The sequence below is a fragment of the Ostrinia nubilalis genome, chromosome 16 (assembly GCF_963855985.1).
Source record: "Ostrinia nubilalis chromosome 16, ilOstNubi1.1, whole genome shotgun sequence".
Lineage (NCBI taxonomy): Eukaryota > Metazoa > Arthropoda > Insecta > Lepidoptera > Crambidae > Ostrinia > Ostrinia nubilalis.
In genome coordinates this window covers 9,313,255-9,335,588 of record NC_087103.1, presented here as the reverse complement: position 1 = coordinate 9,335,588, position 22,334 = coordinate 9,313,255, and the positions used below count along the sequence as shown (strand labels likewise).

The 22,334-nt window shown below is 38.3% G+C and overlaps 2 protein-coding genes and 1 long non-coding RNA gene across 4 annotated transcripts; 2 read left to right on the top strand and 1 right to left on the bottom strand.

The window, feature by feature from the left end:
- Nucleotides 1-1,490: 1,490 nt before the first annotated feature.
- Nucleotides 1,491-8,728, bottom strand: LOC135079347 (F-box/LRR-repeat protein 7-like). 2 transcript variants are annotated; one of them, XM_063973987.1, is made up of 12 exons: nucleotides 8,481-8,728; nucleotides 8,292-8,410; nucleotides 7,817-7,962; nucleotides 7,326-7,495; nucleotides 7,039-7,097; nucleotides 6,700-6,856; nucleotides 5,982-6,169; nucleotides 5,646-5,732; nucleotides 5,025-5,529; nucleotides 3,919-4,124; nucleotides 2,615-2,761; nucleotides 1,491-1,903 (listed from the first exon to the last, which is right to left on the bottom strand). In XM_063973987.1, exons 1-12 carry the CDS (start codon nucleotides 8,560-8,562, stop codon nucleotides 1,553-1,555), a joined length of 2,217 nt encoding a protein of 738 aa, XP_063830057.1. In that variant the 5' UTR covers nucleotides 8,563-8,728; the 3' UTR covers nucleotides 1,491-1,552. The 2 variants fall into 2 exon arrangements, with proteins under 2 accessions (XP_063830057.1, XP_063830056.1); XM_063973986.1 differs by having other exon boundaries at nucleotides 1,492-1,912.
- A 336-nt stretch (nucleotides 8,729-9,064) lies between these two features.
- On the top strand, nucleotides 9,065-10,468 carry LOC135079135 (uncharacterized). Its single transcript, XR_010258744.1, has 4 exons — nucleotides 9,065-9,396; nucleotides 9,481-9,789; nucleotides 9,891-9,954; nucleotides 10,162-10,468. It is a non-coding gene; the product is annotated as an uncharacterized LOC135079135 (long non-coding RNA).
- Nucleotides 10,469-10,874: 406 nt separating this feature from the next.
- On the top strand, nucleotides 10,875-12,186 carry LOC135079134 (2-oxoglutarate and iron-dependent oxygenase domain-containing protein 3-like). The gene is made up of 4 exons (XM_063973725.1): nucleotides 10,875-11,086; nucleotides 11,163-11,595; nucleotides 11,673-11,825; nucleotides 11,916-12,186. The coding sequence occupies exons 1-4, from the start codon at nucleotides 10,989-10,991 to the stop codon at nucleotides 12,171-12,173; spliced, it is 942 nt and encodes a 313-aa protein (XP_063829795.1). The 5' UTR covers nucleotides 10,875-10,988; the 3' UTR covers nucleotides 12,174-12,186.
- The last annotated feature ends 10,148 nt before the right edge of the window (nucleotides 12,187-22,334 follow it).

Sequence of the window (22,334 nt, the reverse complement as noted above, 5' to 3'; positions counted from 1 at the left end):
ATTTAGAAGTTGTGTTTGTATACTACAACGAAAATCGAATACTTATCTAATCACCGTAATTATTATAAGCATTGCACATGTATAATCTCGTTATGTTAAATGGGTAATGATGTGAAACTCGTAACTCGAAAAAAGTTTAAAACATAAATGAGGGAAAACAAATGGTCCTTCTTTGATATAACAGTATTGATGATTAAATGGCGTATACTACTTTTAGCTCGGCGTTGCATAATACCGCCTCGGTGGCGTGGAGGCCGCCTACAGGAGAATGATGTCGGCGGCGTGGATCCCGTACGCGTATAGTCGGTCCATGTCTTCTCCGTCGTGATCGAGAAACTCGTCATCTGAAAAATCTGTAACAAACACGCGTATTATTTTATCAATGTAAGTATTATATGAGATAGTATGAGTGAGGGCGCGTCAATATAAAGACTGACATCTTATGCAGTATTATAAAATTTATAGGTAGCTAGGTATATGATACGTAGAACGTATGACATTTTAAAATCTAGTACTTAGGCCGAGTTACACCACCTAACTTTAACGGTTACTTTGACGATAACCGGTGCTTTTTGTATGAAGTTTGACAGATTATTGACGTTTGTCAAAGTTAAAGTAAGATGGTGCAACCCAGCCTTAGTGTTCATTGGATTAAAAGGGTTTGAAATTTTAGAGAATCATTGGTAAGCGGTGTAAATTGGCCATTGGCCGATTGGCTCATGCACATGCGATGTGATGGTTACAGGGTTAAGGCCACTGGTGAACCATTATTGCGAATGCAGACCTTGTGGAGAAAGTGTAACATAACTTTTTTACCTAAAAGTGTACGGTTTTGAAGACTTAATTTAATTTTAAGGGTGCCCAGACAAATGTCCAGTCCGGCCGAACACGCGGTCCACGAAGTCCGGCCTGAGGTTGGGTCGCTGCGGGCTCGCGTCACTCGAACACACTCACCGCCAGCGAGGAAGTCGTCGAAGTCCTGCACCTCGTAGAGCTCGTGGTCGAACAGGTCGTCCAGCGAGTCGTCGGAGCTGTAGTCGAACACGCGGTCCACGAAGTCTGGCCTGAGGTTGGGTCGCTGCGGGCTCGCGTCACTCGAACACACTCACCGCCAGCGAGGAAGTCGTCGAAGTCCTGCACCTCGTAGAGCTCGTGGTCGAACAGGTCGTCCAGCGAGTCGTCGGAGCTGTAGTCGAACACGCGGTCCACGAAGTCCGGCCTGAGGTTGGGTCGCTGCGGGCTCGCGTCACTCGCACACTCACCGCCAGCGAGGAAGTCGTCGAAGTCCTGCACCTCGTAGAGCTCGTGGTCGAACAGGTCGTCCAGCGAGTCGTCGGAGCTGTAGTCGAACACGCGGTCCACGAAGTCCGGCCTGAGGTTGGGTCGCTGCGGGCTCGCGTCACTCGCACACTCACCGCCAGCGAGGAAGTCGTCGAAGTCCTGCACCTCGTAGAGCTCGTGGTCGAACAGGTCGTCCAGCGAGTCGTCGGAGCTGTAGTCGAACACGCGGTCCACGAAGTCCGGCCTGAGGTTGGGTCGCTGCGGGCTCGCGTCACTCGAACACACTCACCGCCAGCGAGGAAGTCGTCGAAGTCCTGCACCTCGTAGAGCTCGTGGTCGAACAGGTCGTCCAGCGAGTCGTCGGAGCTGTAGTCGAACACGCGGTCCACGAAGTCCGGCCTGAGGTTGGGTCGCTGCGGGCTCGCGTCACTCGAACACACTCACCGCCAGCGAGGAAGTCGTCGAAGTCCTGCACCTCATAGAGCTCGTGGTCGAACAGGTCGTCCAGCGAGTCGTCGGAGCTGTAGTCGAACACGCGGTCCACGAAGTCCGGCCTGAGGTTGGGGTTGCTGCGGTCTTCGTGCATGTTGACGGTCAGCAGCTTGTGCGAAGGGTAGTCCTGCTGTGTAGTCTGTTATTTAGTATAAAAAAGTGGTAAAGATATCGTCTACATGAATAAATAAGCACAATATTAAAAAAAAACTTGGGAATGGCTCTAATTGATAAGGCTTTTTATAAAATTGCGTTTTACGGCTTGGGGTTTCTATCTCTTTTAAGCCAACTAACTGAGCTTATAACAATGGCCAAACTGTTGAAAATCCTCAAGTATTTTAAGCTGTGAGGCAGCGACGTCAGGGTCGTTTCATCAATGCAGGGTAGTAAATATTTATCAATTGAATAAGAAAACTAGCGGTTAACTCAGTCAGTGCCTGAGGTATTGGAGTGGAACGGGAGGGGTGACGTTGTCATATTATGTGCCAAGCTTTTAATAAACCGCTTATTCCCAACAAGTCACACCCAAACTAGTAACACCGTCCCTTGTTGGGAAAAGTCCTGAAAAAAAGAATCCCATCCAATCACACTAGTACTCATTACAAAGAAATAATGTACAAAATACATTAAAAATCAAAATAATTGCTTAGTTTGGGGCTAGCGGTGCAGTGTAAAATGTTCAAGGATTATTTTTATTAATTATGTAATCTATAGCTTACAGTAAGAAAATACAGGTTTTACGAGTGAGGGTGTGACTGAATGGGAATTTTTTCAATATTTTTCCCAACGAGTAACAGTGTTAGTCGTTGGGAACAAGCATTCCAAAAGGTTTGCCACATACCTCGAGCGAGAATGTCTCCTGTATGCTGGCGGCGGTGCCTCCAAGCCGCAGCAGCAGCGGCAGCGGGCGCGCGCGCGCGTCCAGTGCCTCCACCGCCGCCGATATTACCGCCTCCGACACGTTGTCGCACCCGCACAGGTCGATCTCCTGTGAGGACAGTACATGTTGGATGATCATCATCATCATCATCATTTCAGCCACAGGACGTCCACTGCTGAACATAGGCCTCCCCCAATGCTTTCCATGTTGATCGATTGGTAGCGGCCTGCGTCCAGCGCTTCCCTGCTACCTTTACGATGTCGTCGGTCCACCTTGTAGGTGGACGTCCTACGCTGCGTTTTCCGGTACGCGGCCTCCATTCCAGAACCTTTCTGCCCCATCGGCCGTCAGTTCTGCGTACTATGTGCCCTGCCCATTGCCACTTCAGCTTGCTAATACGTCGGGCTATGTCAGCGACTTTGGTTCGTTTACGGATCTCCTCATTTCTGATTCGATCTCGCAAAGAAACACCAAGGATGTTGGATGATACCGTCGTTTAATTTTCTTTACTTAAATATTTATTGAACACACAAAAAAAATGCGGTACAAAAGGCGAACTTAATCCTGTGTAAAGCCTGGTCCGTGAGCACGTAGAATTTTGTCCAATGACCCCAAGCTACCCATCCTTATCGCTCGCGCATAATTATATTGCTGTCGCGACTGTGCGACGGGCGCCCGCAGTGAGTGTGCGAGCGCGACAGCAACATAATTACGCGCGAGCGATAAGGACAAAATTCTACGTGCTCACGGACCAGGCTTTAGCACATTCTGGACATGGAGAGCCAGAATTAATCATGGAGGGAGTCCCAGAGGGAATTCTGCTGCTTCATCGTTTAATTACAGAAAAAATCAGCTCATACTAACTATACAAATACATAAAATGTTTCGTAGTTTCGTTTCAGCCAAATGACGGCACTGCTGGACAAAGGTCTCCCCCAAGAATTTCCACAGAGAAAGGTCCTGCGCTGCTCATATCCAGGCCCTTTATGCAACCTTCACCAGATCGTCGGTCCACCTAGTGGAAGGCCTGCGCACATTACGCAGCTATTTCTTCCGGCCCGTGGTCGTCACTCAATTTATCATTTTGAACCCATGAACAATTAATTAACGACCATGATGTTAAGCTTTAGGTGTCTTGCGTAAAATGCTTCGAAGCATGATTAAAGCTTTTTTGACGTCAACCATTATACGCTCTGCAGTCTCGAGTTAGTTTTTAGTGACGTCACATTTTGTTTTTGATTTCTGTAAAAATTCGTCACACTGACCTCGAGCTGGTGGCACTTTTGCAGGCAGTGCACCACAGAAGCGGCCGAAAGCGAGGCCAGCCCGCGCGCCGTGAGCCAGCCTAACCGCGACAGTCGCGACGCGCATCGAAGCCCTGCGTCTGATAGTCCGCCGAGGTAGGACACGTCAAGTCTTCTCAACGCCGTGCAACCGGCGCACACGGCTTTCAGGCCCTCGTCACCCACACCTGCGTAATAAACAACAAAACATCAGCAACAGATCATTATAGTCACTCTACAGCTGTGGTTCTTAACCAGTGGTCCGCGGACCACTGGTGGTCCGCGGACCACTGGTGGTCCCTGGAGGCATTCCAAGTGGTCCGCGAAGACATCGTAAGAAACAAGTGATGTGACGTGATGAGTCGAGTCAACACAACGCAAACGGCGCACAGTGGGCGAGAAATCGACCCCCGCTTTCATAGGATTTGAAAAAAATCATTCATAATCTCAAAATGACCTTACCTATACACCCACGAAATTTGTCTAACCTGCAGTGGTCCCTGACAAGACAGAAATTTGGTAAAATGGTTCCTTATGAATTAAAGGTTAAGAACCACTGCCTACAGGAATATGAACCTCTCCTCTCCATGCTTCCAGAGACAAGGATATGGCCAAATAGGTTGGGGAAATATATCTCACAAAGTTACGTGCTCTAACCATCGACTTTCCTTCTACTGGGGGTTCCACCAATGCGGTGCAGAGCGGTAATTTTTTTTTTAATAACCAATCCGATTTAATTAATTTCCATTTCATTGGTTATTCAAAACATTTCTCTGCTCCAATCCGGTGAAAACCTATGTTATATGATGTGGGAGTGTTCTCTTTCAGGCCATTGATACATTTTTGGTCCTGGCACATGATACTGAATCTGAGAATACTAAATAAATACTGGATATTAGTAAAGCCTGGTCCGTGAGCACGTAGAATTTTGTCCAATGACCCCAAGCTACCCATCCTTATCGCTCGCGCGTAATTATATTGCTGTCGCGACTGTGCGACGGGCGCCCGCAGTGAGTGTGATGGGAAGCTTGGGGTCATTGGACAAAATTCTACGTGCTCATGGACCAGGCTTTAGAACACAAACTTACCTGAATGTGGGAAAGTTCTAATTGAATTGCAGCTGGCCACATTCAGCGTTTCTAGCTTGTGGCACGACTGGCCAACTTGTTTTAGAACTGCATTGTTTATGTAGATATTTCTGCTCAAATTCAACGATTTCAACTCTGTCATGGTTGATAGTGATTCACAGAAGGCATCGCTTCCCTGCGGCGAGAGACAAAGTTCGGCCGATGTGTATTCACTTAGCGACAGTTCTTCTAATTTCGGTAGTTTCTTGAGTATTAAAGGTACGATTTTCCACATAGTGACAGGGCACACGTCCAATTTAAGGGTGGTTAGGTTGGGAAGAGTGTCAATAGCCGCACATAGAACAGTGCCCTGTAGGTTGTAGCAGTTATAGAAAGCCAGCGATTGCAGTGTCAACGTATTTGAGCCAGTCAAGAAGAGGCCAGTGACATGCGTATTGTTTGCTATTGTCAAATCTTCAATACAGGACTCGTTTTTAACAAGATGCACTAAACTCGAATCTGTGAGCTGTAAAAGAAAAAAAAAGTTAAAATATGACAGACAATCTGGAAAGAAATGAACAGTGTCACACTTTCTTCAAATAGATATGATAAATAAATGAGACAAAAAAGAAGAGAGCTTACCTTATTACACGAAATAAAGGAGAGGTTCTTTAACTGCTTACACCCATAGAGCAATGGATTCCAATTTTTCGTATGCATTCCAATAACCTGAAGAAAATAAAATAGATTTACTTTTAATACAAAACTTTAAATATTTAATATACCATGCAATACTCCAAGTTTTGGCAGAGCTTTACAACACATGTTGAGTAAATTTCTCTAAATTAGTAGAGTCAATTTTCTTCAATATAAGTTCATTTAAAGTCTAACTGCAGGAGCGCAACCTACTCTAATTTACTAGATAAGACAGTGTTGAACTTGAGTAGGGGTGGTCGTAGTCTAATCTTTAACACTCACCTTAAGCTCCTCCAAGTTTGGACAGAATTTGCCGATGGAGTGCGCAGTGCGGTCGTTAAGCGCCAACAAATGGTGGTCGATGTGCAGCCGAGCCAACGAGCCGCCGAGTCGCTGTAGCACGCGTCGGAGCACCGCCGTCGTCAGGCTCACTTCGTGCTGCCACCACGATGTTTTGTATGTGCGGATACCTGTAAAATTAGACATGTTTTCTGTGTAGCTTTTTGTTGTTTTCACCAGGTGGAGCAGAGCGGAGAAGTGTTTTGAACAACCAATCAGATTTCGAATGACATCTGATTGGTTATTTAACATACTTCTCCACTCTGCTCCACACACAAACATTGTAAGGTGGAAAGCGCCTTACATTTGAAAGCTTGCAGAAACCTGTTTTGTTGCAACACATACATAACATCATAATCATTGCAAGTAATGTAATTATTGATACATGCTGAACTGATATTGCCATTGTTAAGTAAAGTTCTAGGAAGACAAACTAGGTAACTTTTAACTGCACTCTGACCGTTGGGCTATTGTTTACCAATGCAATGTAGCATACAAAAATACACTAATTTTTCTATTCTTTTACACACAAAAAAAAAGAGATATACCCTCAAGTGGGGTATATGACAGTGACCAAAGCTACAAAATCAATAACAATCCTTTGACCTTGACTAGAGATCAAAATTGTATTTAAGTTGAAATAATTTGTTATCATACTCACTGTGCAAATATTCTGTCACCATGTTCTGCCAAGATTTGCTCACTCTTTCCGATCTGATGAGATCAATGATGGGTATGAAGGTTAACACATGGGTCATGCAATCCCTATTCAGCACGTCCAATATGTTATAGGTAGGTTCCGCATCCTCCGTCTCTTCCTAAAAAATAAAACTTTATTAACGAACAACATTACATCACAAATAATAATCACAAGGAACATGTATTATTGTTTGACAATGTAATATAGTGTACAAATATGTGCAATAAATAATTTCCAGAAGTAATTTAGGTATACTTTCTACTTGTTTAATGCCAAAGTTAAATGAGCAGCTGTACTTACACTAGGGTTTCCCTCAGATGTTTCATTGCTGTCAGTGGAAGATTCACCATTTGCATTACCTGTAAGATAATGGTGATAATATAAATATTGTTTCATTCTTTTGATAATTACAGTTCCATATCATCAACTCTTTCGTATGCCAATGACTTTCGCATTATGTTACTGCAATTTTTTGGCATAGAGGGCAAACAATGTGCAAATGTTAACGCATAAAATACCATCACCACGTGTATTATTTTATTTTATTTTTTAAGCAAATAAAGAAATTTAATTTGAAAAAAACTTACTACTCTGAGGGTCTTTACTGTTGGAGGCATGCGATTTGTTCCTAGTGTTTCCACGAGGTTTCTTAAATTTGTTGTCTTCATCTTCAGCCGGCTGATGCCAACTGTCAGCCGGAGATATTCTTAAGCTGCGACCACGTAAAATCTTTTCATGGTTCGGTGCTAACAGTGCTCTGGGAGATAAAAAATACTTCACTGACAAACGAAACACAACCGTTAAACAATAGGGCATGGACAATATTGTAGTAATGGGCTGTTAATCTGAAAGATTGAGCTGACAATAGAATTAATGAATTTATCTTTATTCCAAGCATTGCACACAAATAATGCTTATGAAAATGAATCGTTCAAGAAAAATGAAGCAATGTAATGTTTGTTTAACCTCGTAAACTGGAGTTTCATAGTAAATATAATAAACTTCAAATTCTTTTGAAAGATGAATTTGTGTTAATTACAGTTTAGTTCGAAATAAGATGAAAATAAATTTAACTTACTTGTGAGCATCAGCGGGATTGCTGAACGTCACAAAGGCATATGTCGGGGTTGGAATCCTGTTGGGGCCCTTATCACCCATCCGCAACCAACAACTCTTTATGAAGCCGTACTGAGCAAATACATTGAACAGCTCTGTGCGAGTAGTCTGAAACAAAACAGTACATGTTCATTTGAAAAGCAGAAATTACAATGTTATCTTAATGTCTATTGCCTTTGTGAGTTTCTTAGAAAAAATAATTATGTCTACCCCCACAAGATAAATATTTTTGGACAGTTTAAGTGCTGCAACAAGCTCATATCATAAAAAAGGCAAAATTTACTGCAACAGAATGAAACAGCTTTCAAAACCATATGACATGACAGTGTTGACAATAGCAGGGCTGGAATTTGCCAAACAATGAAGGTATTGATTTTTCAGTCGTGGTGGATCACCTCGCGGGGATTATTATAGGAAAATAAAACGTGCCAACTTACTTTTGGTGGCAGATTGGACACATATATCTTTCTAATCGGTATCCCGTCTTCAGTATGAGTGGGTACAGATCGCACACCGACACCATATCGTGCATAATCCAAATTGGCAGTAAAGGCATCTGGAAGGAAATAAAAGTTTAGTATACAACCTAACGGCACGAAAATATTTAACCTTGTTTGAATACGCACAGAGTTCACGATGGACGACGTGAAGTATTTCGGGATTGAGAAATCTTTCGACTCTCTCGTCGTCGTCGTCTTCGAAAAACATGGCGTAGTTATTAACTCAACGTGCGGCTATATTATTCTCCACTATGATTGGAAATAACATCCAAACATGTTACAGAATAAGTGCAATTATATACAGACAATTTAGAGCAAACACTCAAAATAAATTATAATATCGCAAATGCAGTCAGTCAACATACAACGGCCGTGTTATTCACGGGGTGGAAACGCCATAGAGTTTGACAGCTCCATAGAGAGTGAATTTTTTTGACAGTTCCGAGAGGAAGTGACTTTTTTTATAGTTGTCGAGTTGTCGTTTGTATGCGACAATGGTCTTTTGCGGGTCTGGAATCAAGTTAGTAAACATTTTCGAATTACAACTTCAACTTTTATTTATAAATTATTTTATTGAATCTATTTGCATTCTATAAATGAAATGATTATTCAAAAGTATATTAATTCAAAGTCGTAATTTTCACTTTAATCAATTTAGTTCCGTCTCAAGTCTACAACTGTGACATTATTAAAAAAAAAAAAGTCAAAAATTTTCATCGAAAAAACGTGTTTTTCTAACAAATTTTATCTAATTAAAATCAATAATTTCTCAATCAATATTAATAAGAACTACATGTGCATGGATTGCCAGTTGGATTGATGTTTGTTTTAAGAAGAAATTTCTCTCAAGTAAGATATCCACTCGAGAAAGGTTATTGCAGCTTGCAGCAACATCATGTTTTATCAAGTATTGAACCACACAAAGGATTAAATCTTCATTACAATATCATTCATAACTCCATTTAAATCAATGGAAACTAAATATGGATCGTTTCATGGAGTAACAACATACTTTGGAGTTTGGACCCAAAATACAATACACGTAGGTACATTGCAGGCATAGATTGCAGGACACAGTGAATGATACGTGTTTTATACAGTGAATCTAAGTACCTATTTGTTTCAGGTTAATATCGAACTTATAAGGTTAAGCTGCAATTACAATAAAAGTGCTTGCTATGGAATCACCGGTGCTGATCATTATTGTCAACTGTTACTTAAAATCCAGATGAACCAACCTTTACTTCCTATTCAAATAAGTTTAGAAGAAACCTATATAAGCAATAAAACCAGACCAAGAATGCTTGATTACAAACGATGAACTCATTTCATTTGCAAGTTATGCCATGATATAAATGCATTAAATTAGGAAGATTTGTATTAGATGAATTACCCAGATAACAATTAAAACAACTTCTGTTGATAAGAACATTTGGTAAGTACCTTTAAAATTTAAAACACCCTCAAAATGATTCTAACCTTATCCTCTGACGCTTTTCGACTAGGATCAAATAAAAGTTAATTATTTAATTACAGATTGGTGGAATCCAGATTCTGTGAATGTACGTGTAATTGATTGACAAGTACACCATTTGACAAGGTAAATTAATTTTATTTAACAAAGTAGTGCAAATCTAGAAACAAAACAGACAGTAAGTAGGTATGGTAGATAAGACAGATCACTTGTTCATCTGCTGTACTCTTCATAATATTAGTGTAGAATGTAGATGATGTAGGAGATTACAGTCTTACGGTGACATTTGCATCTTTTTGCTCTAAATTTACAAATATTTTATATATTTTACAGGTGGTGAGAAACGTGTAGATCTGGCCTGCTTACAGTGGCTATTGGATTGGACAGAACCAAAGTGAGAGTGAACGTGTGAATTTATGGAGAACATAAAAAACTATTTTACTATAAGTCATAACGCAACTTATTTTGTATGAGTTACATACAAATGTCAAGCCGTGAGTACATTATGTAAAAACTAAAACAATGTACTGTAATCACAACAGTAACTGTAATCTTTTAAAATCCAATAGTTTTAATGCTTATTGATTTTCGTAAACAAAATATTTCATGTTATATTTCATCAATAAAGTTTCATTTGATACTTCAATAGTTTTATTTTTAACCGCAATACATGAAAAGGAACGGAATATAAAAAAGTATGACAGGTATATTTAATCTGTGGGCGGCAGACGCCATATTGTATTCAGCGCCACCTACTGGACAATCTAGCTCGGTACCAGTTTGTTTATCGTTTAACCAATACTAGGGCCGTTTCCTATCTGTCTTTAGACATACTCTCTAATCTGTGGTGTTATTTTTTCCCAATCTGGCCAACATTCAACATTTAACATTAAAAAAAAAACACTAGTGATGTACCTTGTTGTATTGAAAAATATGTATGCATGCAGAAGTGTTACGGATATAGCTACGACTTTTAAAAAAATTGTTAGCCATTGTTTGTGGTTCTTTAATTTTTTTTAGGGTGTGACAGCAGTGACCATAAACAAACAGTCATTTGACATTTGCTAAACTATTCGTGCACGAAAGTACAAAATCAATATTTGTTGTTTGTTGTTAAATTGAAATAATTCAAAATTAGGCTACTATTTCATTCCAACAGAATGTCAGAATTGAAAAGAAGAAACAAAAATAAAGACTCTGGCGAAAAACCAAGCGATGAAGTCAAAGATCCCGATAAGAAACAGGCCGGTGCTGCAGGGTAAACAACTTTGAAAACAAATTTATTTTCAGTTCGCATTGAAATTTGTGTTTATTTAATGCTGGTAATATTTCAGATCATCAACGAACCAGAGCATTCCATTGAGAGTTATCTCTCGTATTGTGGTCATAACATCACTTCTCGTCGTCGTATACTTTTCATCTAAAGACGATAAAGTTAAGACATTTGCTAAACAATCAGAGCTCCTCCCAGGTGTAGGTCGAGTCGTGGAGTGTTCTCCAGATTATTTGAAAGAAATAGACAATTTCGAGGGTTGCTACCCGAAAGAATGCAAGAGATATGTGAGCGATAAAGTTATATCTGTTCGAGAAGCCGACGACTTGCTGGCCATCGCCAAAAAAGGATTCAAACTTGGGGGTTCTTCTGGCGGAGCTTCTATTTTAGACTTGCATAGTGGGGCATTATCTAAAGGACAAAACTTTGTTAATATTTTCAAATTGGACGATGCTAAAGATCTATTTACTGAAAATGACTTCAATACATTTAGGGTATGGCATGCTTTTTCTGATAATTATAAGAATCAGCTTGTTTCTTTTGATTTATGTTATTTACTCTGTTGTTTTAGGTAATCAAGGAAAAAATCAAGTACTCTGTAGCACACCATTTTGGAGTGGATCCTAGCAAAATATATCTGACATCTCCAACATTTTTCTCTGAAATGACTCCAAAGAAGGCTGTCACTATTCATGATGAGTACTGGCATCCACATGTTGACAAGGTGTGTAACTGTAGTAATATACAAAAGATATTTAAAGTGTAAGTGTAATGATACAATGTTTTGTAATAATCTTTCTTTTATTTGTTTCAGGAAACCTATAAGTCTTTCCACTACACAACACTGCTTTATCTCACAGACTATGGCATAGATTTTAAAGGAGGTCGGTTCGTGTTCATAGACGATAAGTATAATAGCACGGTGGAACCTCGGAAAGCTAGAGTCAGCATGTTCACTAGTGGTCGAGAAAACTTACATTATGTTGAAAAAGTGTCCGCTGGTGTGAGATATGCCATGACTGTCGCCTTTTCCTGTGATAAAAAATTTGAAATTCCTGATTTAACCAAATAAATTGAACAATGAATTTGGTTTTTTATTCCCAACTTGTAACACCTACCTACCTAACTAGTGTTTGCTTTCAACCATTAGAGTTCATTTTTAAAGTGCTAGTTTAGTAAATACAGTAATTAGTAAATTAATGATGAACCAATATAATTACTGCTGATTTTAAAATGACGCACATAGGGCGCGTTGTACCTTGCTTGCTTACGCCATTTCTCGGAGTCTATGCGCTGTTTGTAAATGGAACGAAATTGCTTTTAGATTTGTGATAATACTTTTATTAATGAAAATTGTTAATTAAATCTATCCAATACCGAAAAAACTTAAAGAATGTCGGATAATGTACTTCCGACTCCTTTACCTTCATAGTTATGTTTCGGTCAAAATGAGGGCTATCGTTTTTATACTTAACAGTGTGCACCCCTGGCGATTGACAGGACCTTACTCTACAGTGGCGCCATCTTGATGAGTGCAAATACGATAGTCCTCCTACCACTTTCGCGCTCACCAGTTGGTGCCACTGTCTTCGCTACTAGCAAGTGACAGGACCTTACTCTACAGTGGCGCTAACTGGTGAGCGCTAAAACGATAGCCCTCATTAGGTCGAAAAAGTCAATTGCACATCTTGGAAATAACGGATTCCGGAAAAGTGCGGATTTTTCATATCACATAACACGTAGAAATTCTTTAACAACAAAATAGACAAATTTAAAAAAATGGTATGTAATCACTACACAACGATTTCACTACTCGCAGTGTGAATAACAAGGCTGTGAACAATCGCACGGTCTATCCACTACCACCATTAAGTAGATAGGTGTAACCCGCCAATACTAGCGGAATGATTTGTGGCGCTTGTGGTTCGTTATTGTTATAACTTTGTCGATTGCATCCCAAGGTCCTAATGCGCCCATTACCGAGTTGACGGTCCTTTGTTCCAATGTAACGGTATAGGTGACTATTGTGTAGTTTAGCCGGAGACAATGGACTTAACACATTCACTGTCGCGAACAAGAAGACACAATGGCAACAATTGACGTGTATTACACGATGGGCGGGGTAGCAAACGTGTTAAAATTCTATTAAGTACTACAACCCATTTGGTGGATACGAGATTGGAGTAGCGTAGAGTACTATTAGCCCGGGAACAAGGGTCAGGGTACGCTATGTAAATGTTTGTTGATGAAATAGATATTTGCCTCGAGTTGTTTTTCTTACCCTCGTTGGTTTTGCGTAATACAGAGCAAGTCACTGAAGCACTGCAAGGCAGTGCGTTGTAATAGATCGAGGAGTTTTGAGTAAAGAGATTAAAATGTCTTAAGATGTCGAATAAATTACTTAACTCGTAATTTTCTTTGTATGATTTTTGTTATTTTACAATGGATTTAATAATATCCGGCTAGGGAAAGGTCGTCAGTTCGACTCACACCATCGATTTATTCAAGTTTTTAAAATGTAGAGTCGTGCTTTGTATTGAGCTCTTTATTCCGGCCTAAAAAATGTATTTAAAATCGAGTTTCAATTTAAATCGTAAACGGATAACTGTAAGGCCCGGTTTCCACCAAAGCGGAGCGGAGCGGAGAAGTGTTGGGCCGTCAAATTTTTCTTTGGACGAGAAGTGGAAATAATGAAATCTGATTGCTTTAGTGGAAACCGGGCAAATGCAAATTATTGAATTTCTCATGTTAAAAAATACGCCAGCTGTTGGTTCAGCCTTAAGTATAGTTCCAAAATACTGAACTGTCCTATGCATGATATTGACAGTGGGGCGCCACCGTCAATACCGGATCGCTGGTTCCGATTTTTGCCATGATGGAAACCATATAGTTGAACGATGGTAGCGCCCCCCTGTCATTGAGTTTGGTGGGACAGTTCAGCGTGGGTCATTTAAACTCGCTATCTGTTACGAGTAGGTTCGTTCGTTCGTTTCAGCCAAATGACGTCCACTGCTGGACAAAGGCCTCCCCCAAACGAGTAGGTACAGACTACATGAGTATTTCTCAAAAAAAATGTACATTTTGAAAAAAAAAAGTGTGCTTTGAAACAGTTCAAAAGTTTTATATTTATAAATCATCACACAAAAAAAACACACACACAATTTTGAAGGATGAATATTAATCTTTAAGATAACGAAGAATTATAACTATAATCCTACTTATTACCGAATATTTAGATATTTTAAAAATAGTCCTTTTTTACCTTTCATACAAAAACCTGTTTGCCACCCTACCTTTTTCATGTGTTTTTGTTTCATAAAATGCGATACGTAACTAAATTATTGTAAATTTCTTTGTATTATCGTTCTACAGTAATCGCAGTTTCTGTATCAAATTGATTTTCTATGGGGTGTCATAATGAATTGGCAATTTAAAGCAAAAAAACAAAATGAGTCGCTCTCATTTACTATTTCGTTATTTACTCTTTAGTTACGATTTATTTCTACTTTCCCATGGTTTCTGAACAATTCCGTATTTATTTTACACGGACAACAATAGCTGCACTCTGAATGGCTGTTGGCCTGACGTCTCCGCCATAACATCTATCGCGAAAATTAGTGAAAACGTGTGTGTTTTGTGGGATTACTTTTTCGTAACAGGCAGTAAAATCAGCGATTTTATATAGAACGGTAAGTCTTCATTTAACCATTTTTTGTAATACGTGTGGTACGAACATTTAGTAAGCTTTTATATTTGCTGTAACAAATTTTATCAAAAAAATACTTGTTTCTGATCTCATTTTGTCTAATATTTCGTTACGTTTTTTACGAATTTCGTTACGTTACGAAAAAGTACAACATAATGCTGAGTGTATACTGTTATTACCTGACTAAGCATAGTAATATTCACTACTTAATTTATTTCAAAAAATATAGAGCGTTAATAACAAAAGGATTGGATACTATCTGCTTTACAGAAGTGCCACCAGCAAAAAATTATCAAATCATTTAGATTACGTTTTTATGTGATTACTTCTTTTGTTTTTTTAGGAATGCCGCCAAAAACCAATGCCGAAAGGCAAAAAGCTTACAGAGAACGACTCAAAATGGATAAACATGATGGAACAAAAATAATTTTATTAAAATAGTATGAATGATTACTCCCTTATTTTATTTCTAACCCCTTAATATTACCCCGTATTTGGGTGCATACTTACAAATATTTCGAATTGAATAAATGAAGAGCATTCACAATATTTCGCCAATGTATAACAAGCCTTATGGCCTTACTATTTCGTTACTACCGTTTCGTTACGTACATTTTTTTTGAGAAATACTCACATATTATCTGTAAGTAATTAAAAAAGTTTATAATAGGCCAAAATACCTACTAATATATCGTCATGCTTACAAAAACAATATCCGATTCTAATGGGCTTTATCCTAAAAAGCTTCGGTTATGCGAACAAATACATTTCGCCGATTACAATTCCTAACAAATAGTTATTCGAAGGGAGCGCTTCGTCGAGTGGACGCGGACGTCCCATACAAACAAAATGAAATATTTTCGCGACAATATTGACATAATATTGGATCCAGCGACCTCTTTGTGAACCAGCTGCGATTTATTCGCTACAGAAATGAGACAATAAATTTTAAGCACCTATTTATTGAAACGGTTTTCCTTTTCTGTATTCGGAGGAATATCGGTTGTTTAAACATCCAATATTGATGGAATATCGCCGAACCCAAGTTACCAAACTTCACTCGAATAAATTACCGGAGTTACGAATTTTAGGTAGAGTTATTTCATATACATAGGAATAATCATCTACGATGTTTCAGTTTTGACTACGTACTCGTAGCTACGAATGTTGGCTACTGTGCTACGAATTTCGTCTTAAACAATACCTTTGTAAATTATGCCATATACCTACCAAACGTGAATGAGTTTTATTCACACACAATTCTATTTTGCGGCAAATGTTCCTCAGGATTTAAGTAGATACCTCTAGAGCAGGGATCTCCAAACTTTGAAGCCTTGGGGCTATAATATTTTTTTTGGTATGTTGCAAGGGGCATAACAGTTTTATTTTTCTGTCCACCTATGCAAAAGCTGTCGCGGGCCGGATTGATGTCAGTGGCGGGCCGGATATGGCCCGCGGGCCGTAGTTTTGAGACCCCTGCTCTAGAGTAGTTACTCCATTAGAACCTTCGGTCACATGACGGTGCTACAACTTTCCACTTACTGTTCACGCTACTGCTACGGAGCCTCTACGACGCTACGGGATATTGCGCTAAAGTCTGTAGATGCTACAACAAATTAGTGGAATAAAAGATGAGATAGAGAATGTTAGTATCTCCTGTAACTCGATTTGGATGTTGAATGCTATGAATTTATACTTTCTGTCAGTCTGTACAGTAAAGTGTGTTTATAAATACTTACTTAATGTAGGTAGGTACCTACTGTTGTAACTTTTGTGTATTAATTTTTAGTTTATGCGAACTGTAGAGTCGTAAATTGCCAACTTGATGGTAATGTTACATAGAGCAATCAACGTGTAGTTAACGAATGGCTAGATGTCGTCCTAGTGTTGCTCGAGCCAGTTTATTAATGATGATTACACAGTTAACATAGCAAGCGCGAACTTAATGAGCATTGAGCACTAAATATACCTAATTACCTACTATAGTTAGATGGGAGTCTTATTGGACAAAATAATCCCAATCCAGTTTAGGACTGAGGGCATGAAGTGACTATTTCAGTTTTACTGTTGTTTAATTTGTTATTACTTCATACTGGACTACAATAGAATAACGTAAAGTGTCTTCGCGGTCAACATACATATTATGTACACACGGCCACACTGTTTTTGCTCTCACTCTCATCAAATGGTGATTCTTTGCGATAGAACTCTCGTTCGCCGACATGACAGGCAATGGATAGTTAACACTGTTGCCGATGGTTCTACAAAATAAGTAGTTACGTACGTAGTATGTAGTAATTTTTTTAAATGTAATAAAATAATGATAAGTTATAAACAAATCATTATTAATATAAACAAATTATTTATTATAAAAGATTTATTATTGCAAACTTTGTATACGAGCATTTACACCTGTAGTCATCTAATTAATAAGATTGCTTAAAAAATTGGTTGTAAAATTTTTAAAGTATATAGAAGCTGAAAAAATCCTGCCAGAGGGGACGATACTCCTATATCTGTCTCAATTGCGACTCTATATCCCTCGTAAACTTTTTATAGAGGGACGCTGTAGTCAAGGAAATTTGATTTTACGAATGAGCGCATTTAATATGAAGGTACACCTCCATCAAAATGACAGGTACATGACTCGGCCTTTGAGGTCATAATCTTACGGCTAAATTAGGAATTTCACAAAGATGTTTTGAGCGGAGCTAATTTGGTTAAGCGGGCCTAGCCTTCGTTCCACGCAGGTAAATTCATTTAGATTTATCCTTTATATATCAGGTCAATTTGTTAACATTTTAAAATCAAAATCAGTATTTTAGCTTTTTTTAAACTTAATAATATTAACCTAGGTACGGCAGTGTTTTTCGATTTAATAAACTTTTGTAATGTACGTACCTACAAATAATTAAATGAACGAGTTTGTATTCAATTTATGCCTGCATATTTCTGGTGAATTAGGACTGTTTTATAATTTTTACATTAGGAGAGGCTTATATTCAGCAGTGGACGTCCTGTGGCTGAAATGATGATGATGATGATGATGAATTAATACAACTTAACAACCTTGACATATGATGAAAATTACTAATAAATTGTTATTTTTTCTGCAAGTAGGTAAAAATAGAACACAATTTTCTGTAACCTTTACTACTAACTTGTGCTTCGTCTAGACAACCAAGACATTGAACTATATTCAATGTAAATATAGTTCAATGTGAATAACGCAAAGTATTTTCAAAGAATATTTGTTCACTCATAAGGTAAGTGTGTGTACCATTTCAATCAAGTATCATATTGAAGACTCAGCCCACTGATTACACTGAATACTCTAATTATGTTGTATTTTGTAACTGAAGCTACAGGTAGCAGTTCTAAAAAGGGTTGCCAGATCAATATTTTCTCCCCTTTTTCAATTTTATTTGATCCTTTCGGCGACTCTTCATTGAGACGCTGTTGCTTGTCTCGAACGCTTTTATCTTAATTGTTCGATTGAAATGCAGGAAATTTAAGGAAAGTTGAAATTTGTTTTGAACTGTATTAAATTGACGGGTTATTCGGGAAGCAATAAATGAACAGGAAATTAAAAAGAAAATACCCGGTGTATTGGTTCAAGTTGGTTATTAAGTCCTTTTGTTCTTTTGTGTTGGTTGTAATAACTGTCTCAACCCTAATGAGAAGGTAGGTACTTAATATCAGAGTTCCAAAGTTGTAGGAGAGCTTCAAACGGATTTATCACCGATGTATAAAGATAAGATTTCGTAGCCGATTGCACGCAGCAGCAAGCTTCATGTAGCTTACTACGGTATTTCATAGAAATATGTACATAGAAACCAGTAGTGTCGCGACGACACGTCGTCTGCTGCTGCTGCATGTATTCGGCTAACGAAATCAGGCCTTATGGTCAAAAATTATTCCAAAGAAAATGGTGAAATGAGCTAGTTAGCTGGTGAGTGGTGGGTATTCGTCGCCAAAGATATTTTTTTTTTTTTAACATTTACTAAGTAGGTTAAGTAATATTCTGTTAGTGATATTGATACTGACAGTAAATAATACTATATCTAAAGTAGTAAAGTTTCCAAGGAAGTTTTTTGGTACAGATTATCCTTTCCAGGAAAAACGTTTAATATCAATCCGGCGATGTGAGAAGTTCAGTACTTTGCTGCCGCTTACGAACTAGTCTGATACAAGTTTTTTTTGAAACTACACGATCCGATTTTGTCGTTCGTTACCAAAAAAATATTGTAAACTGAGATACCTAAATGTCCGAAAGTGTGACACCTCATTTTCATGTAAACAAAACTAAGCTTGTGGCTCGCAATGTAAAGAAATCGCATGCATTTTTAACATCTGATTTTGACAAAGATGTGGAGTTAGGATGTGTTGAGATAAAAACATGGCTCTACATGAGATCTGATAACTTTTTCACACTGTAAGCCATACGGTTCGAATTCAGTTATATTTCTTTTCAAAAATAAAGGAATGTTTTAGTAAAATTTTCTATCTACAGTATTAAGAGTACTTTCCCTCCAGGTGGCATTACAAAAATCCATGTCAATCCATCCAATCCAAGGCCTTTAGCAGCCCGAGTCGCATCGTACCTAGAGTCGCAAAAAATCGTATCGTGTGCATGTCACATTACAATTATCGCTAACTTGGGAGGACGCCGTCAGGGCCTACAGACTTTCAGTCGACCTCTGTAAATATTCTAATAGTTATGAATATTCACAGCCACTTCCCTGGTCGGGAAACCACGTTCAAGTTCTGGCAACTTTGACTTTGCGGCGGTGTGGGATTATGTGATATCGTAGTTTCCAATTTTACCTCGTGAGGTTATCGCTTTTCGATATAAGTGAAAGTTCTATTAAGTTAGCACTTTGAAGCTCTACTCGTATTCACACATAAGTTATAACAGGCTTTAAAATTCAGCTATTTACTACTTACTTACCTATGAGTTGTGTAACTCGGTCTGTGAGAGAGAACCCAAAATATATGTTTACTAGAGATTTTCATTCGCTAATTAAATTGTCTCTTAAAAATATCTTTACGAGTTATTTTGAACTAAGTTGTCGAAGTTGCGACTCCTTAGAGCTGATTTTTGCCTCTGTAACATAAAAAAATAGTTTTGGCCTTAGCTACATTTGCGTTGATTACAAAAAGGTTTATGTAAATAGGAATAGACTCAAAGGGATACATCACGGAACCAAAACTGTGCCTCGCCATTATCTAAATAACTAACATATAGATAAAACGTGTATGTTCACGAATAAACTCCTTTTCAAAGGAATCCTAGGATTTTTAGGATGACCGCAAAAGGGTCCCCTGAGGTAGTTCCCGGAACTCCTATGGCACGCCCGGCATTTTTGACTTGTATTCACTCCCAATATTTATTTTCCTCTACTTTAGGAGATAGAACTGAAATATTTGAAATATGGGTAAATAAACGGATAGGTAAGCAGACTTTGCAAACAATTAAAGTCGACTAAAATTAACACCGACCTTTCTAGGTCAGTAATGTGTGTAAGAAACGGGTCTTTTTTCCTGTAATGGACATGGCGCACAATTTTTGTTGAAGATGCCAAAAAAAACTACAAAAAATTAGAATGAATACTGTATTTTTACTTTTTTGATATCTTTAAAAATGACTGAAATATTCAAGCTCAAAGTGCGCTCTTCCGCTAGGAGCGATTTTCCGCGCGGATTTTGAAAATGTGACGTAGTAACATGAAAAGCTGCATGTAAGATATTATCTGTGTACAATGGTTAGAATGGTTAGTAGGGGAGCCGAAGCGGGGATTTCGGGACTTACTAAAGAGTGGCAGACTAACATACAAGGAAATACTTTGTACCTGGTTGAGTACCTCTAAGTATGAATTTTTGATATAAAACGGCATTAGTTCTTATGCCTCTCACCCAAAAAATACCTCAATTAAGCCCAAATTTGAGACCGCAGCCAAACTTTGAGTGACGATGGAAACTAGCCTAGATGGAGGACACATGAAAATGTCTTTCATTGATAAAGACTTATCATTTACCATACCTTATCATTTTGTATTCCATTTTCAAGTCACTTTTTTTTCGCTTACTGTTTAAACAAAACGTGTGATTTTTTTAAATCTCAGGTCTTTTGAACGCACATCTGAACGATGTCTGGTTTTAATTTCTTCAGTTACTCCGTGACCATGCCGCTTGCAACAGTGCCGAAATATTGGAAACTCAAAACTAAGGTACATGGTAGCAATCCCGTCAGTAATAATAATAGGAAAATGTCTTGAAAAATAAATAAATCGTATATTACTTTATGTAACTAATTTTATTATGTATCATACTTATAACTAATCACTTTATTCAGAACTAGAAAACGATTCCAAGGATTCCACTTTTCTTCAATAGATGATCAAGATAAAGAGGTATTTATTCTAAATTGCTCTTCCAGCATTTCAATTATTCTATCTTAGGTGCTTGATGAAATCTTTTTCAATTTTATTTACATGGTCATAACATTTTCACCATTCCTCTGCACCAATTTGTGAGGTACACCTGAAACCCCCGATAAAGCAGCTATTATAAGAATAATATTTTAAAAAACCCTCCTTCTGACGCAGTTAGGTAATAAACTAAATGTATCAAATTTCACTCCAACTTACTGTCAACTCAACGACGCGCTTTAAAATCAAAGATTGACCTTGAATTAATCTTTATTTTACAATAAAAAACAATATGACTTGCTTGAGCTTTTTCATCTTTTTCACAAAAATAACAATAGGCATAAAGAGATTACACAATTTCTGCAGCGACTGACAGTCCACTTGATTTACTTTGACAGGTGACAATAAAGCCATAGATAATATTGAATAGACATTTGCCATAACACTTTTCCAATATTTTTGTTTGCCATGAGATTCTGGTACACCTATACCTATCATTTAATGAAAAGATAAACTAAATTTTTTCAGCCCAACGAAAATCTGCTTTGGCGCGTAGCAATGCAACGTGACAACTGCAGTTCGGACTTCTTTATGCGTCCACTACACATACAATAAAATTCGAACTATCGCACATTTTTTCTTTTTAATTCTAATTCAGTAAAAAATATTTTGAAACCTTCATTCAAAATTCAAAAGTTATTATCATATGACAGAACTTATGACCAGACTAAATGTACATTGAATAAAATATTTTTCTTTTTATCATCAAGCTTAGCAGCCTAATAAGTTACAATGACACTCGAGTTAATCCACATTCAGCACCATAGCCTCCCCTTCTACAAGGCCCTCTACAAATGTCTAAACGTCATTTAACCCTTTTAGCACCAGTTCTTTTGTTTTTGAGAAGATGTACCCAAATTTTTATATCAATTAAATTATAGTCCAGTCGTTTGGTACAAATTAACGTGGTTACCTAGAAAGTGTTCCGGGAGTTTTGAAAATTGGTGATTAAAATAGATTTCGCTATGCTCTCTGTTAGTCTGCTAGTTAAGTGTGAGTGCCGCGCTCGTTGCGAAATTGGAAAAATGATGCCTTA